The sequence below is a fragment of the Chaetodon trifascialis genome, chromosome 9, assembly GCF_039877785.1.
Source record: "Chaetodon trifascialis isolate fChaTrf1 chromosome 9, fChaTrf1.hap1, whole genome shotgun sequence".
Classification (NCBI taxonomy): domain Eukaryota; kingdom Metazoa; phylum Chordata; class Actinopteri; order Chaetodontiformes; family Chaetodontidae; genus Chaetodon; species Chaetodon trifascialis.
Genome location: NC_092064.1, coordinates 18,896,582 through 18,911,798, shown reverse-complemented (window position 1 = coordinate 18,911,798; position 15,217 = coordinate 18,896,582). Strand labels below are relative to the sequence as shown.

General features: G+C 45.0%; 2 protein-coding genes across 2 annotated transcripts; one reads left to right on the top strand and one right to left on the bottom strand.

The window, feature by feature from the left end:
• Window positions 1–1,235: 1,235 nt before the first annotated feature.
• Window positions 1,236–10,850, top strand: slc1a5 (solute carrier family 1 member 5). The gene is made up of 8 exons (XM_070970990.1): window positions 1,236–1,953; window positions 6,688–6,730; window positions 6,854–6,922; window positions 7,071–7,237; window positions 7,349–7,582; window positions 7,785–7,979; window positions 8,067–8,201; window positions 8,344–10,850. Exons 1-8 carry the CDS (start codon window positions 1,430–1,432, stop codon window positions 8,573–8,575), a joined length of 1,599 nt encoding a protein of 532 aa, XP_070827091.1. The 5' UTR covers window positions 1,236–1,429; the 3' UTR covers window positions 8,576–10,850.
• Window positions 10,851–11,855: 1,005 nt separating this feature from the next.
• fkrp (fukutin related protein) lies at window positions 11,856–14,977 on the bottom strand. Its single transcript, XM_070969623.1, has 2 exons — window positions 14,585–14,977; window positions 11,856–14,376 (listed from the first exon to the last, which is right to left on the bottom strand). The coding sequence occupies exon 2, from the start codon at window positions 14,260–14,262 to the stop codon at window positions 12,664–12,666; it is 1,599 nt and encodes a 532-aa protein (XP_070825724.1). The 5' UTR covers window positions 14,263–14,376; window positions 14,585–14,977; the 3' UTR covers window positions 11,856–12,663.
• Between the last annotated feature and the right edge of the window lie 240 nt (window positions 14,978–15,217).

Here is a 15,217-nt window from a genome sequence, read left to right as displayed (position 1 = left end):
ACAGACCAGATGTTGGATTAATGTTATTGCTGTGCTTGTGGTTTCACTTGCATTCCCCTTTGATGTCACAACCATGGCAATGATAGTATTCTTTACTTTATTGGTACTTGAGAGGAGAGCAAATAAACAGGCAGAGGAAGGAGGTCACATCAAAGTCCAGTGGCAGTCCCCACAGCTGCACAGGCGAAGCCTCTGCACCTCGGCCAGTTCAACTGCTGCTCTAATAAAAGGGAGTCATCTGGGAAGACATTCGTGTTGGCACAGTTTGTTCATTTCTCCAGATTCATTTTTAAATTGCCTGTAATTTTCCATTAATTGCCCTCAGTTCAAAAGTTTTCAAAAATCTCATTCAGCTTTTATAACATGCATATTAAATATGCAAGTTTAAGATCAAGGGAGTTGCCATGGAGCTGTGGGGTTTTGCTGTGTTAGTCATTAGTTTCATGTTCACAACATCAAGCAAAAAAAACCACTGCTGCTTAACCACATACACATACACATACATGGCTGCATGTGCTATATATATATATGTGTGTGTGTGTGTGTGTGTGTGTGTGTGTGTGTGTGTGTGTGTGTGTGTGTGTGTGTGTGTGTGTGTGTGTGTGTGAATGAAAATGATACTAACATCTGCAGGCTTGTTTGAAAGCAGAACTCTTACTGTCAGCTATTTGGCCCATTATCTGCTTTTCTGCATGTACTCTACAACCATACATGGCGTGACATTACATTGTAGCCTAAGTGAATAAAAGTGTCTTGTGCCAAAATGTAGCCCTCAATAAAAACAATGTGAATTTAGAAAACTGTTGCCTTTATGTTCTAAAATGTGACAACTAAAAAACTGAATTTTTGAAACAGTATTAGTAATTTAACATTACAAGGCAAAAAAAAAAAAAGTCTCCTGATCTAAACTTTACAAATAAAAACTGCCATAAGAGAAGTAAAACACAGTTTATTAAGTTTATTTATTAAGAACAGCCGGATATTGAGCTGTAAATCATAATATTAATAATTAACCTCCAGTCTGACCGACATCTTAACTAACGAAGCCTTCCTCTAATAACTGTCCACGTTTTCAAAAACTTTAATGAGACCACATACAACTACTCGAAAGAAACACGACAAATAGGGCTTCGAACGTTGTTTTGATGGATGTAATGGAACATTTGGCTATTTGACATCCTCCATCTGAACCATCTCCTCGTTACTTCCCATTTACGCAGGCTCAGTGTCACGTCACACCCTTTTCCTGGATACATAAGCAGGAAACGCTGTGAGACGCATGGGACTTGTGTATGGGAAGGTGTGCCAAGGAGGCAGTCAGACTGAGCTAGCACTACAGAAAGAAACTCCCGCCAGAGTAATATTTATTTTTGAAGACAAAAGTATTTGTGATCTTAAGATAATTTCAGGGTAACTTTCAACGCGCACAATGGCCGAGAAGATGGACGTGGAGCAGGGGAAGACATCCAACGGCGAGCCGCTGGCCAACGGGCTGAGCAGCCCTAAGGACGGCAGCCCGGAGCCGATGTCCCAGCGGGTCAAGAGGGTAGTGAAGGCCAACTTGCTGGTGATTCTCACCGTGGCCGGGGTCATCATCGGCGTATTAATTGGACTCGGTCTGCGCAACGCGACGCTCACCAGAACCCAAATCATATACATCGGTTTCCCCGGCGAGCTGTTGATCAGACTGCTGAAGATGATCATCATCCCCTTGGTGGTGTGCAGTCTGGTGTCCGGGGCGGCCAGCATCGACCCTAAAGCCCTGGGCAAACTGGGCGGCTGGGCCATGCTCTTCTTCTTGGTCACCACGTTAATCGCGTCCTCCATTGGGGTTGTGATGGCTTTCATCTTAACCCCCGGGTCGGTGTCTGGATCCAGACCCAGTGTGCAAGGCTTGGACGACGACGTGCCTGCCCCTAAAGAAGTGATAGACTCCTTCTTAGATCTGATCAGGTGAGTGCATCCTTTACCTGCTTACCTGTGTATGCTTACACAGTAGTTTAAGAGTGATGTGTACTCGTAAATGGGTGAAGTCGTTCATCACCGCCAGGGTTGCGTAAAGGAGTGTTTGCGGAAGTTTTCAGTTAAAGACGCGGGACTTTTAGCTTCAGGTAACTTTGTTTTAAGACGTTCAAATGGAAAATAAAACCGCTATTTAAAATTAAGTTAAACCGCTGCATAGTAACGTTAGTTAGATGACACGTGGAGCTTAATACACCCGGTGTGCTGTAACGACAATAAGCAGTTGCATCAGCTCAGCAGTGCCCTCACATTGAGGATCAGCCCCCATCCCTCCCCAGGAATGCCGGTTGTCACTCAGTGTTGAATGAAGCGACCACGCTCCTTTTTTACAGTTTACTTTTCACGGTCACTAAATGGCGTTACTAATTTCGTTGTACTTCTTTTTTTCCCCTCTCCACTCTGGGCACGTGTATGGGGCCAGAAAAGTGACTAAATTTTCGCTTCAAAAATAGGATTTGGCTTTGAAAAGGATTATTGGAAAAAGGTTCCACTGACACAAACGTTGAGACATCTTATTTTAATATTTCTGGATTTATTTTTAAGGCTGTCAGGTTTTTTTGTTTTTTTTTTTTAGTATCACTGGTTTTCAGTTTCCTGTCACAGTTTCACCATCTGAAACCAGAAAAAAAAAAAAACGTTTCTCTCTGCTGTTTTTGCACAAAGAACCTAATGATCGGTTCGGTAGCTGACATTAGCTGAACCAGCATAAGATCAGTTGAAAGTTAGCTTTAGCTCAGTCCAGTTCCACGTGGAAAGAAAAGGTCAAACAGAGTTAACATGCTTGTGGTTTGGTAGTTTCAGGTGAACCACGCTCGAAAAGGCTTCTGAGCAGACCTCTTTGCACATCCCGTCAAACCCCCCTTCACGCCGAAAAAGCGGTGACAGAAAGTGGAAACTGAAAACCAATGACAGCAAAAACTGACAGGAAAATACAATAAAAAAAAAAACAACTCAAATTGAAAATAGGCAGACATGAAGGAAAAATGCATGAAAATACAAAAATGTCACAATTGTAATGTCCATTGGATTTTTTTCATTGAACTAATACTTGTTTCAGTGCAACTTTCTCCAATACGAGTGTTTAACGACAAATTTTAACAAAAAGTCACTGTTCTAGTCCCATACACGTTTGGCCTAATTTGTCTTGTGTGCAATATTTCCCTCAGGAGTGTGAGGAAAAATGTCTTTTGGGGACAGCCCAGATGAAGAACTCGTGTAGCGAATGCTCAGACACGTGGTGAAGAGAAATGCGGTCTGTGTCACTGATGTCAGAAAGACAGAGTGTACCCATTCTTCAGCACACTGGTTAAGAGCCAGGAGCCAAGCAGCATGTCTTATTTTTATTATTATTTATCAATGTGTCACATTCATGGGACACTCATGAGACACGAACCCCCTCATTTACTGAGGAGTAAAGGGAACCAACAGAGTGAGCCAACGGTTGACTCAGAGACTGAAATAGCGAGGTGTCAACACCTTCTGAGACATCATCATGTGTGGAATTTTAAGTCATTTCGTAATGCAGCAGGTTTCATGAGTTAGTGTTTTCCCATGTTACCCTAAAAACAGTCAGAGCCCAGATGGCCTTGCTTATCTGAGCCAGCTGTATATTAGTTTACTCTTAAGTTAAAGTGTATTGAACCTCAACCTTTTGCAAACACATTGCGGCTCACTATAATGCAATGTCATGATAGTGCGAGCCTGTAATGATTTTTCTCCTTAAATGCAATCCACTCTCTTATCTTTGAATGTAAACAGTGTCATTTTGCGTTGACTCAGGATATGTGCTGCAGCCTCTGTGACAGTCCACCATCAGCTTATTTATTACCTTCAAACAGAAAGCATTTAACCCCTTGATTAGAGAGCAGATTACTGGCAGTACTAAAGTACATGCAAGATTTTGGAAGTCTCTGTTCACATGCAATTTAATGACACTTGCAACACTATTGCTTAATTTTGTCGGGTAAGCCCGAACATTCTTTGGCACACAGAGCTGCTCTCAATGAATTGCAGAATTGTGCACTATAAAAGCCAGAGTCCATCCCCCCACCTCCTACTCCGCCTCCAGCACTGGGACCTAGCCTTGGCACCACCTCCTGAAAATGCTACACATGCAAAACTAACAGAGCAACCTTATTAATGTTGATTTATATCAGATAGGCTTACATAACAAGTATCTACGAGTTACAAATCTGAAATAGGCTGTTGAGTGTTTTGTTTGGCTCTGTTTGTGATAAAGCCTGTTGATGTTGCCTGATGTTCCTGAATGCAGCATCTCACTGCCGTTCAGATTTGTCTTCTGCAGCTGGCTGCTGTCCGAAGGAGAGGAAAAAAAAACCTGTCAGGAAAGGAACGGTTATCTCATGCAGGACACAGGCCGCCAGGGCACACGCACACACACATTTACACATTATCCTAATAGGGCAGCAGGCAAAACCCAGGGCGTCCTCATTAGAGCGAGCCCTCTCGGTGGGTGTCCTGGTTAGTTTTGACAACAAAGACAGTGTGAGACTTTGGAGAGCTGTTCATCAAAGTGTAAAATTGGCCCAGCCATTGTTCATGTTTGCCAAGGGATATGTGTGATGGGTTTAGCTCTAACTGGAGCCGCTCCTACACATCCTTGTTGACAATCCTTATCTCCTGCCTTTTGTTTGTTTTCTCACTGAAAAGCACGAGGTCTCCATTCACAGGTGACTGCTCAGCCAGCGCTAGCGTCACCTGTGGATTTATTGAGCACATACACCGTTTATGGTCACTTGTAGGAAAGTAGTGACATTAAATGCTGGCACAAACATTGACCAGCACATGGTGTTTCCAGAGTGGTGCCAGATCTGGCAGGTGTAACAAGATGCCAGGAAGACATCAGAGCAGTTTGCCTCAAGCAATCAGCTGCCCGCCATGAAAGAAACAACCCTGCGTGCGAGACATACAGGAAGGTGTGTCATAGTGCCGTGTGGGTTGCTGTCATACCACTCATTGTCTTTGGTTTTTCCTTCGTCATGTTTATTTACGTAGATGACAATCCCGTTTGTCTCTCAGTATCTCACTGGAAAAAAATCTAAAAACGAGCTCTTATGATGTACGAGTTCCCAAAAAATCTGAAGAGTCATCTCCGTAGCGTCACATCGCTTTTGCCTTGCCATATTGTGATTTTGTCAGTGTTTCTGTTAACTGTTCAGCCCTCGTGTTGCCTGACCTAAGGTGTGTTTGAGAGAGGTATGCACAGGTGCTGCTTCTGAAAAACCGAAACATCAGGAATGGAGGAAGTGAAGCTTCTGCCAAATACATTTCTGTCATTTTTTAACTCATTTTTTTTGTTGCAATGGGGTTTTGCTTCAGTGGAATGTTCAACAAAGAACAAGGAAGTGGATCCCCTCCGCTTTCAGTTGTGCGTTGTCTATGCAAAGTGAATGAAAATGCACTGTGCTAAGCAAAGTTGTGCTGCCTTCATCAAGGGCTCATAGACACTGAAATTATCTTGAAAGAGTTGCCTTTCCCAAACAGCCTGGTCTCATACACTGAAATTATCCTAAAATAGGCCCCTTTTCCCAAACATCCCGGTCCTACAGACACTTAAATTATGTTAAAATAGCTGCCTTCTCTAACAATCCAGGTCTTACAGACACTGAAATTATCTTAAAATAGCTGCCTTTGGTATGTCAAGGTAGCGCACCTGGTAGAGCGTGTGCCCCATGTGCTCAGGCTGCGTCCATACTGATTCCAACCTGTGGCCTTTTGCTGCATGTCTTCCCCTCTCTCTCTCCCACTTTACATTCTCAGGCTTCGTCAGCAAAAACGATTTGAGTAATACAAGCGCGTTTGAATATTCTAAAAAGCCTGGCAGCCTTTTTACTATGGCTCTTTGCAGCACATTCAACCTGTGATCCGGTTGCATGTTGCACGCTGTGCTGTTACACAATCACATGATGTTTAATCCCGATGCACTATGGTTCCAATGAAAGGCCATGAATGGTTGGAAAGAGATTATCAAGTTAATGCCTTATTACTCTAAATCCATTACAGGCCGCTGAGTAAAGGGGTATCGGGAGCACATGGGTTTCATGAGTTCTTGAGAGACTTAATATGCAGTTGGACCTATGTACCAACGCGTGCGTGTGTGTGTGTGTGTGTGTACTTGTTAGCGGAGGATGAATACGACAACAGCAATTAGGAAAGGGGGCTGAGTGAAGAAATGAGATTTATAGTTAAATTCTCTCAGCTGTTTCCACATGATCACCCTTGTGATCCGGCCTGTTTGAACTATCGCAGGCGTCCAGAGGGTGCAGCTGCTGTCTGTGCAACACCGCAGGTGATAGACTTCTGTGCAACGGAAGTAAATAACACTTTATTTTTTTAATTGTAGCAGTATGAAATTTAGGATATAAAGTAAGAGCCAGAGCTGCTTTGTAAACAGTTCAGACTCAAATGAGTCTGCTTTATGGCTTTATGTTTGGCTTGGTGCAAATGTCACCTCTCTCTGTGTGTCCATTCAAGGTCAGGGTTGTTTTCAGGCAGTTGTGTATGGAGATAGAGAGAGATCAAACAAAGCGGAGGCAGTTGTGTTCAGCTCTACAGTTCCTAAACATGCAGTGCCACATCTTTTTCATCAGACGCTCTCAAGGCATCTGGGCCACATTTGCTTAACTTCTTTTTTCCTCCCCACAGAAACATCTTTCCGTCCAACCTGGTGTCTGCGGCCTTTCAATCAGTAAGTGCAGCATCTCGATTCTGTAATTTCACATCGCTGTCATTTGAGATTGCGTAAAGGAAATATTTGGGTAAGATGATCGGATGCACTGAACTAACTTTATGAAACTGTTTGCTCATCCAGTATGCAACCAGCTACAAGGACATTACCAGGAACAGCACAGATGGAACCCCCAATGTCACCGTGGAGAAGGTGAGCAAAGTGAATATGGAAAAGTTGTCGCTTACAATAAACCACAAGTACCCTGCATGAGAAAAGGAAGTGATCTTATTTGTGTCTCTGCGATGATGACTGGTGTGGATCTGCCTGTCTTGACCGTGTTTTCACGTGTGTCTCGCAGATCCCCGTTGGAAGAGACCAGGACGGCATGAATATTCTTGGTCTGGTCGTGTTCGCCATCGTGTTTGGTGTGGCTTTGAGGAAGCTGGGAGAGGAAGGAGAGATCCTCATCAAGTTCTTCAACTCCTTCAACGAGGCCACCATGGTGCTGGTGTCCTGGATCATGTGGTACGAAAGACCTGCATGTTTGTGGTTCGGAGCGATTGGAATAAAATCGGTATGAGAGACCATAATAATCTACTGTCCTTTCTCTTTCCCGCTCTGCCTGTTTCTCCACAGGTATGCCCCTCTTGGTATCATGTTCCTTGTAGCTGGCAAGATCGTAGAGATGGACAATGTTGCTGCACTGTTTGCCAGTCTGGGAAAATATATAGCCTGCTGTATCATCGGCCATGCCATCCACGGCGCTCTCGTGCTGCCCGCCATCTACTTCATCATTACAAGGAAGAACCCGTACACCTTCCTCTGGGGGATATTCACAGCTCTGGCAACGGCCTTCGGAACAAGCTCCAGGTAATTAACTCACCACTGCTGACCGCCTTGGCTCTTCCACACACACACACACACGCTTGTTTGTTCTCCCTGGTTGTTAAATATCAAATACTGAGGTTCTCCTGTTCTAGAGCGCACACCCTTTTCTCTCTACAAACACACATGCACATACCTTCCTTTCGCCTTCATGCGCTCACACATGCCCCTGTTCCTTGTTTCCCAGCTCTGCCACTCTGCCCCTGATGATGAAGTGTGTGGAGGAAAATAACGGCGTATCCAAGCAGATCAGCCGTTTCATCCTGCCCATCGGAGCCACGGTCAACATGGACGGAGCTGCTCTCTTTCAGTGCGTGGCTGCTGTTTTCATCGCTCAGCTGAACAACACTCCCCTTAACTTCATCCAGGTCATCACCATCCTGTAAGTCCCGAATTACCTCATTCATCAGGTCGCTGAATACAATTATGCTCTGTTGGTGTCTGACTTTGTCAACTTCCCTCCTGTTAGTGTGACGGCTACAGCGTCCAGCGTTGGAGCAGCAGGTATACCGGCCGGCGGTGTGTTGACACTAGCCATCATCCTGGAGGCCATAGGACTGCCCACCAATGACCTCTCTCTCATCCTGGCTGTTGACTGGCTTGTGTGAGTACAAAACCTTTTTTTTTTGTGTGGACATTCACAGCACAACAGCTGACTAACAATTATGACATATAATCTAATCTAAACCTGTACGTACGCTTCCGCTTGTTAAATTGCGTACCCTCCGTCCCGTCTGTCTCTTCAGCGACCGTACCTGCACGGTGCTGAACGTGGAGGGCGACGCCTTTGGAGCCGGGCTCTTGCAGTTCTTTGTGGACCGCACGGCCAAACAAGAGGAGGCTGCGGAGCTGAGCGACATCAGGCTGGAGGGAGACAGATCAGCCCCCGCCCCCGAGCGCTCGCCGCTCATCGAGAAGCGAGATCGGAGGGACAGTGCAGAGGGTGCAAAGGCGGTTCTGTCCGAGTCTGTCATGTAATCCAGCTGCTGACATCGTCAATGACTCTCTCATTTATTTGACACTCCTGCAAGATGAAATCTGAGGTTCATTTAAGCCCCCCCCCCTTTTCCTATTTCCCCCGCCCTGAAGAAACTGGTGCATGGAGAAAGGATGAACATGCACTCTGCTATACAATGCAAAGAGAAGCTCTCTGTCCTCAACAGTTTTCTTGGCAGGAAGCACAAACATCCAGGAGGGATGTTGAAAATTCACGTTAAGCACAGTGACTTTTGACAGTGTTGCACATTAGTCTGGCTACTGTGTTGACTCGAGACTAATGTCTGGTATATTTGGGCAGTCCTCATCAATTTTAAAGTCAGAATATTGTCATGTGACAATGTCATATCTAATGTCCCAGATAAAAGAAATGTTAACGATGAGACGTGGATGTCGACCCACTGTTCATACACTCAGACTTCTCACCCACTCTGTAGAAAGAAACCACTGGTAGGTACCACTCCCTGGTGGAAAATGTGACCATTTCTGACTTTAAAAGCTGACGAGGACCGCCACATGTGCTGCTGCTTCAGCATCTGATCCGTTTGGAATCGATTACCTTAAATTTTTTTTTTTTTACTGTCTCTTTTTGTGTTCAATGTTTTCAAATTTCAATCTTCCCATAAAGGAAAAGGATCATGTATGATGTTAAATGTCATTATAGGCTTTGAATTTGATGTTTGAATATTTTATTGTACATGATGATGACCACTTTCATGCAGATTCCGTGTGGTGTGGTAGTAGATGAACTGTTCCATATACTCTGCATGAAAAGGGCTGTGATTATGTATGTTTAACAAAGTGTACGTTTGTTCTGCTGGTAGTCGTTTTTGATGGTTGAGGGCTTTTATTAGTCTGTCAGTGTGTGTGTGGTGACTTCATGCCAATGGTTTTCTTTTGTATGATGCCTTTCTCACGGTGAGGAAAAGCAATAGAGCTGTAAAAACCTGTTCTCACCATTATACGTATGGTCTGAAACACTCTAAATGGAATGATGTCCTCAATAACGTCCCAAAGCTGAATGAACTTTTTCTCAAGGACTCAAACTACATCAACGTACGCGGACACAGATCGACCTCTGAACATTTCTGCCTCTTCATACGGACCTCAGTGTGGCGGCAGGCAACACGACCTCAGGTTTAATCATGGCTTGAAGACTGTCTTTAATATTCCGAGACCAAAAATCACAGTGACCCAGCTCCTGACAACATTGAATGACATTTCCAGGGAGATTTTATTTTCTTTTCTTTATAGTCCACTTTTTTACTCTGCTGCTCTTTGTAGGTCCCAGCATCTCAGCAAGGCACAAATGGGTTATAAAGCACACTATGCGACGAGCCGGACCGTCTGTTTGTTGCTGTGTAGAGTGACTACATGCGATGTGTAAGAAACAAAAGTCCTTCCACTACAAGGGTGTCAGAACGGGAACAGTGGACGTCCGTTTCGTCCTGACTGCTGAGGCCTGAGCAGCTAAAGGGCTCGAGTCAAAGTATGCGCTTCTCGACTTAAACCTGCTTGTTTTGGCTGTGATGGCCATGAACGTGACATGCTAGTTGTACAGGCTTTAGGCCTCGTATGTCATTGTTGATGCCTCAGATAATTGTTAGAATTCATATTTATTTCACTAATCAAAATCCAAAGAATGTTTAACCAATGTTTTGACACGTTACTGCGTCTTTTTTTTCCTGCCAGTGTCTTGTAACAACTGGTTGGTGATAGCTTTTTCTGTTATTATTATTATGTTCATTTTTGGTCCTGGTCTAGACTGTGGAGAAGGTGGTTGCGTTTGGTGATTTTTCTTTTGTAGTCTGGCAGTGGGCATTTGGGAAACTAACAGATGAGACGTACTGGTTGTACCTTAGAGTGATATTGTCTGTTTCAAACACATTACATGTATGGTTAATAGTGAATGTTTATCTCTTCCATCCATGTCATCTTTTCATGGTTTTAAGCTCTACCAAAGTTGGTCTTCTGTGAAATCACAGCAGGCCCAAAGTCACTTCTACAGTTTTGCGTAACACAAGAGTCCTGAAAACATCAGCTGCTTCAAAACGCTTCCTGTGCTTCAGTCTCTGCTCGGTGTCTTTTTGGTGTAAGGTTGTAAAGATGCTCACATTCCATTCTGAGATCTTTCACCATACGGATGTGTCTCTGGTTCGATCATAGCAATTGTGTTGTGATGGTTGATTTAATTACAGTCAGTTTTACAGTCTGAAAGTACTGTCTAGGTTTTAAACAATAAAGGCCTTTTTTTATTATTTGGCTGTGTCCCTTGGCTGTTTGTTGCAAAGCGACTAACTGCGGTCGGCAACTCAAACATTTGTGGCGGCGTGAGAACGCCACAGCTTCATTACGCAGTTTGTGGTAAACTGAAAGATGAAGTGTTCCTTCATAGGTTGAGAAAATTCTGAAATTGAAAATTGCCAGTGGCAATTAAATGACTTAAAACGGTCTTGGTTTAGGTGGAAAATGCATGGCCACAGAGCTTAAAACCGCTGGGCTCATGAAAAGTGTGCTTGTGTGGCTCTCACAGGAAGGACAGTGATGCTGCAAACACATCATGATATCGAGTAATTAACACATTAAATCATAGTAAAACTGCCTTTTTTTCTGCACGCTGAGCACTTTTGAGTAGATTTCGCTGACAGTACTTGGAGTGGGGTATTTTTAACAGTGTGGTACTTATACCTTCACGAGAGTAAAGGATGTGAACACACCTTCCACTAGTGACATTCCAGATGCCATTCCATAGTAGCACACAAAGAGACTTCTTAAGGGTTAGGGTTCAGCATCCTTTTGCATCCAAGAATAACCACATATGGCCTCTCAGTGGTATAGACGCTCATCTGATTACCTGGCCGTATGCCAACTATGCTGATTTTCCAGGGGTAAGCAAGAGGAACGCAGGAATGTGCAGCATCCACAGGTGAAAGGCAGCTATTGTCACATACAGAACTTCTGCATGTAGGATTACGAAGCTGGTTGACAACACTGGACCTGCTTGACGAACAAGCGAGCTGCATTCCTGTGACGTTACCTTGTTGTTTGTCCTGTCACAAAACTCCTACACCCTCTGAGCTGCGGCCACGTGGTTGAAAAACGAATGTTTCTGAGTGACGTGAAGGCAACTTTGTGCAGAGGCTTAGAGAGGCGAAGGTGTGCTGTGCCACCTAGTGTTCAAACAGAGTCACAACCAATAGTGCACATTCACTGTGTTTACGAGTCTTGCAAAAACAAGTTAATAAAATAAAAACTTTAATTTGTTACAACTCCTTTATTTCAGCAGTTCATGAAATGGAAGGACACCTTGATACATCACACACAAGTAACAATACAAGTGGAATCGTGCCATACGCACAAACACTGGGCATTTTCTTTTTTTAATGCTAAACTTCTCTTTTAAAACGTCTTCTTTGAGTAATCTACTGAATTGAAATTGTGTTTCAATCAGTACATAATGGCTGCTCAGCAGCAACAAACATGTTTGAGCTAAGGGTTAATATTCATTTACAGATTCAGTTTAAGTTTTATGTTTTAAGTGAATACGTTTCATCCGCTCCGTATGCCAACAAGAACGGGACGAATGACGATATGTTTCTCAATTCACCGCATGGAAATTCACTCAGCACACTACAGCTGTGAGGAGCCAAATGGCGTCATAGACATAGTCAGTATATCAGTGCAAATCAACGCAACACAGTCAATAAATTCAGAAAACACCTGGTAGGGCTTATTTTTAAATAATTCTGTACAAAACCTTAAATCCTGCTCATAATGTACACTGCAGCATTTAACAAGAAACCAATATCAATACAATTTTAAAGTATTCATCGTCTTCACAGCAGTCATATTTATACTTTACTGTACAATACATACAAATTTAGCACACCAGTCTTTGACTCTTTAAGGTATGCCTGATGTAAACGTGTATGGATTTTGGTAAAATGCAGTCACCTTGGCATCGTATTTAGGCATCTTTTTTTTCATCTTAAAAAAAAAAAGAGGTGAGGCAACGTATTCTGTGCTGTCCAGTAAACAAATATAGTATGACATAGGAGGGCTTGTGAGTCTCATAATTTGCTTCTGTCCAGCCTCTTTTTTGCGGGGTTGGGGTACTGGGGGCTCTCAATAACCCCCTCTCCAAACTTCAGCTCCAGGAAGGCTCGGTGGTTGTTGGGACCGTATGCAGTGATGCCGGCAAAGGACATGGGCACCAGCGGCTGCAGGAAGTGCTCGGGGAACTCCACGTCTTGTTTGTGCTCTGTCCACGTGTCTTTGGTCATGACGCCGTTACGTGGATAGAACGGCCACAGGTCAACATGCAGGTGGTTGGCCTCGCTGTACTGGACTCTGTAGAAATCTCCTTCCACTGCACGCTCCCAGACGTAACCGTTAGCATCCACCAGAGAGCCCGAGTCCAGGTTCTTCAAGTGATCACAGTTGGGTACATCCTCCAGGTAGATGCCCAGGTCCACGTCATAATCCCATGGGATGATGTCCTGATGGCGGACGGCGCCGAGCAGAGTACCCCCCTCTAGCCAGTACCGCACACCGGAGGTCTCCAGGATATTGATAACATACTTGGTGGTCTCCCTGAGAGCTCGCAGACAGCAGGGAGGTGTCCAGCGATCCAGATAAAGGTAGTCCGGAGTGTCATCCTGCACAGTGCCGAAGCAGCGAGGCGTCTCTTTACTGCAGCCGTACCACTGTTCCTTCCCATCAGGCAGCAGGAGACGCTTCAGGCCAAAGCTCCTCATGAGCTTCCCGGTGGCGTCCTTCAATCGAGTGTCGGCTTTCCATTGGTTGTGAGCGGAGCTGAAGAGGGGCCGGTGGTTTGCAGAGAAACAGGGGCTCTCCAGCAGCTTGACCTTCCAGCCTCTCAAGGCAGTCTGGATGAAGAGCGAAGAGAAGAGGGGCCGCCCCAGAGGGACGGAGAGGTTAAAGAGGTCCTCAGTGCGGATGAGGACAACTGCATCTCCTTGTAAAGCTGTACACACACTCCCGCTACTGCCAGACACTGCCGGCGAGTAGGTGGCTGTCCACTCTCTGAGGTTCACCCGCAGGTGGAGACACTGCACAGCAGATCGAGCCAGCACGGGTGCAGCGACCAGCCTCACGGGCCCCCCACCCTCACCTTCCAACTCCCTGATCAGCCTCTCGATAGCCCGAGGTTGCTCCAGCTCCACCCCGTCAGGCACCAGCAGCACAAACTCTGTCTGGACGTGGAACTCCGGCCTGTGCGCTTGCGGTGGCTGGTCCGGGGTGGGGGACAGCACTAGAAGCCGTGCCCCCTCTGGAAGCACCAAGGGAGGGTACGGAGGAGTGTCGGCCACAGCCAGGAAGGGAAGCTCAGGTCTCTGGTGGATGAAGGAGTTTGCAACATCTCCAACGTAATTCTCAAAGTTTTCAAACTCCCGAAGAAGAACAGTCACACGCGGGCCACGACCATGTCCCTCCACTCCGACCGCTCCCGGCTCACCTTCAGCTCCCACGAGTGCCCCCAGGCCTCCACCGAGGCCTGAGGCTGGCAGGGCAGCCTTCCTCGTGCCCCTGCCGAGTTCCTTCCTCTTCTCCATCATTTGCTGCTGGGCCCGGGACACATAGTAGAGAATGAGGAGGTTGAGGATGATGGCGCCAGTCAGCAGGCCCTGGCAGAGACTGATGCGCATGGCAGCTAATGTTCACTTTCCAGTTCTCTCAGGAGAAGAATTTAAGTTTCAATTCAGAAAGCCAGTGGCGGTCCCCATTAGTGTCACAGCACAGGAAGGAGAGCGGAGGACAACCTGTGAAAAACAGGTTATAATGATGCAGTTATGATGCTTTCTTACAGTCTTATATGCACATCACAACACCTTCAATGCATAATATCATTTCATGCTAAATGACACAGAGGACAGTTGGGACTATGACTTGAAATAGCTGGCAATGAAATGAATTATTACAGACACAGTTCCGTGCAACAGGCTGATAATATACATGGCTACAACTCACCTTAATTTGGATGCATCTACTTTATTCTTTATAAGATCATTTGCAGCCCGTCACATGAGCATTAGCCATCTTATCGGAAGCATTAGCACCGTTAAGCCCATTAACCTTACTGTACCATGTTAGGTTTGATCCATCTCTGCCTGCTCTGGTAGCATAGGAGCAAACCTGGCTGAATCGGTAGCAGCAAACAGAGATTAATCTGCATTGTTAGCTAGTGTTGGTGCGCTTGTGGTTGAAATCGAGTCTCCAACATTTTCAGAAGAAATCCACAACTAAGTGCAAGCAGATCGCATTACACTGTTTCATCACTGAAGATTAACGCTGGCTCTGCCACCAAACCGACTGCACGAATTTTACATTAAGCTATCACGCTTTCTGTCTGGGTTGTAGGCTAAAACAACAGAAGCACTTCCGGCTCGAGTCATTCAGAATAAAAGTGCCATTTTCAAAAACGTAAGTCCCCAGGCTTGCACAAAAACTGCACCAGCTCCATATTAAAACACTAATACAGGGCTGCAGTGTATGCTTAAATCATTTAATAACTAGTGTTTTGATAGAAAAAAAACTTTAATGTCAAACATACCCTGTATAGTATTGTGGTTTTCAGACATGTCTCCTAAGCATCGCTCTCCC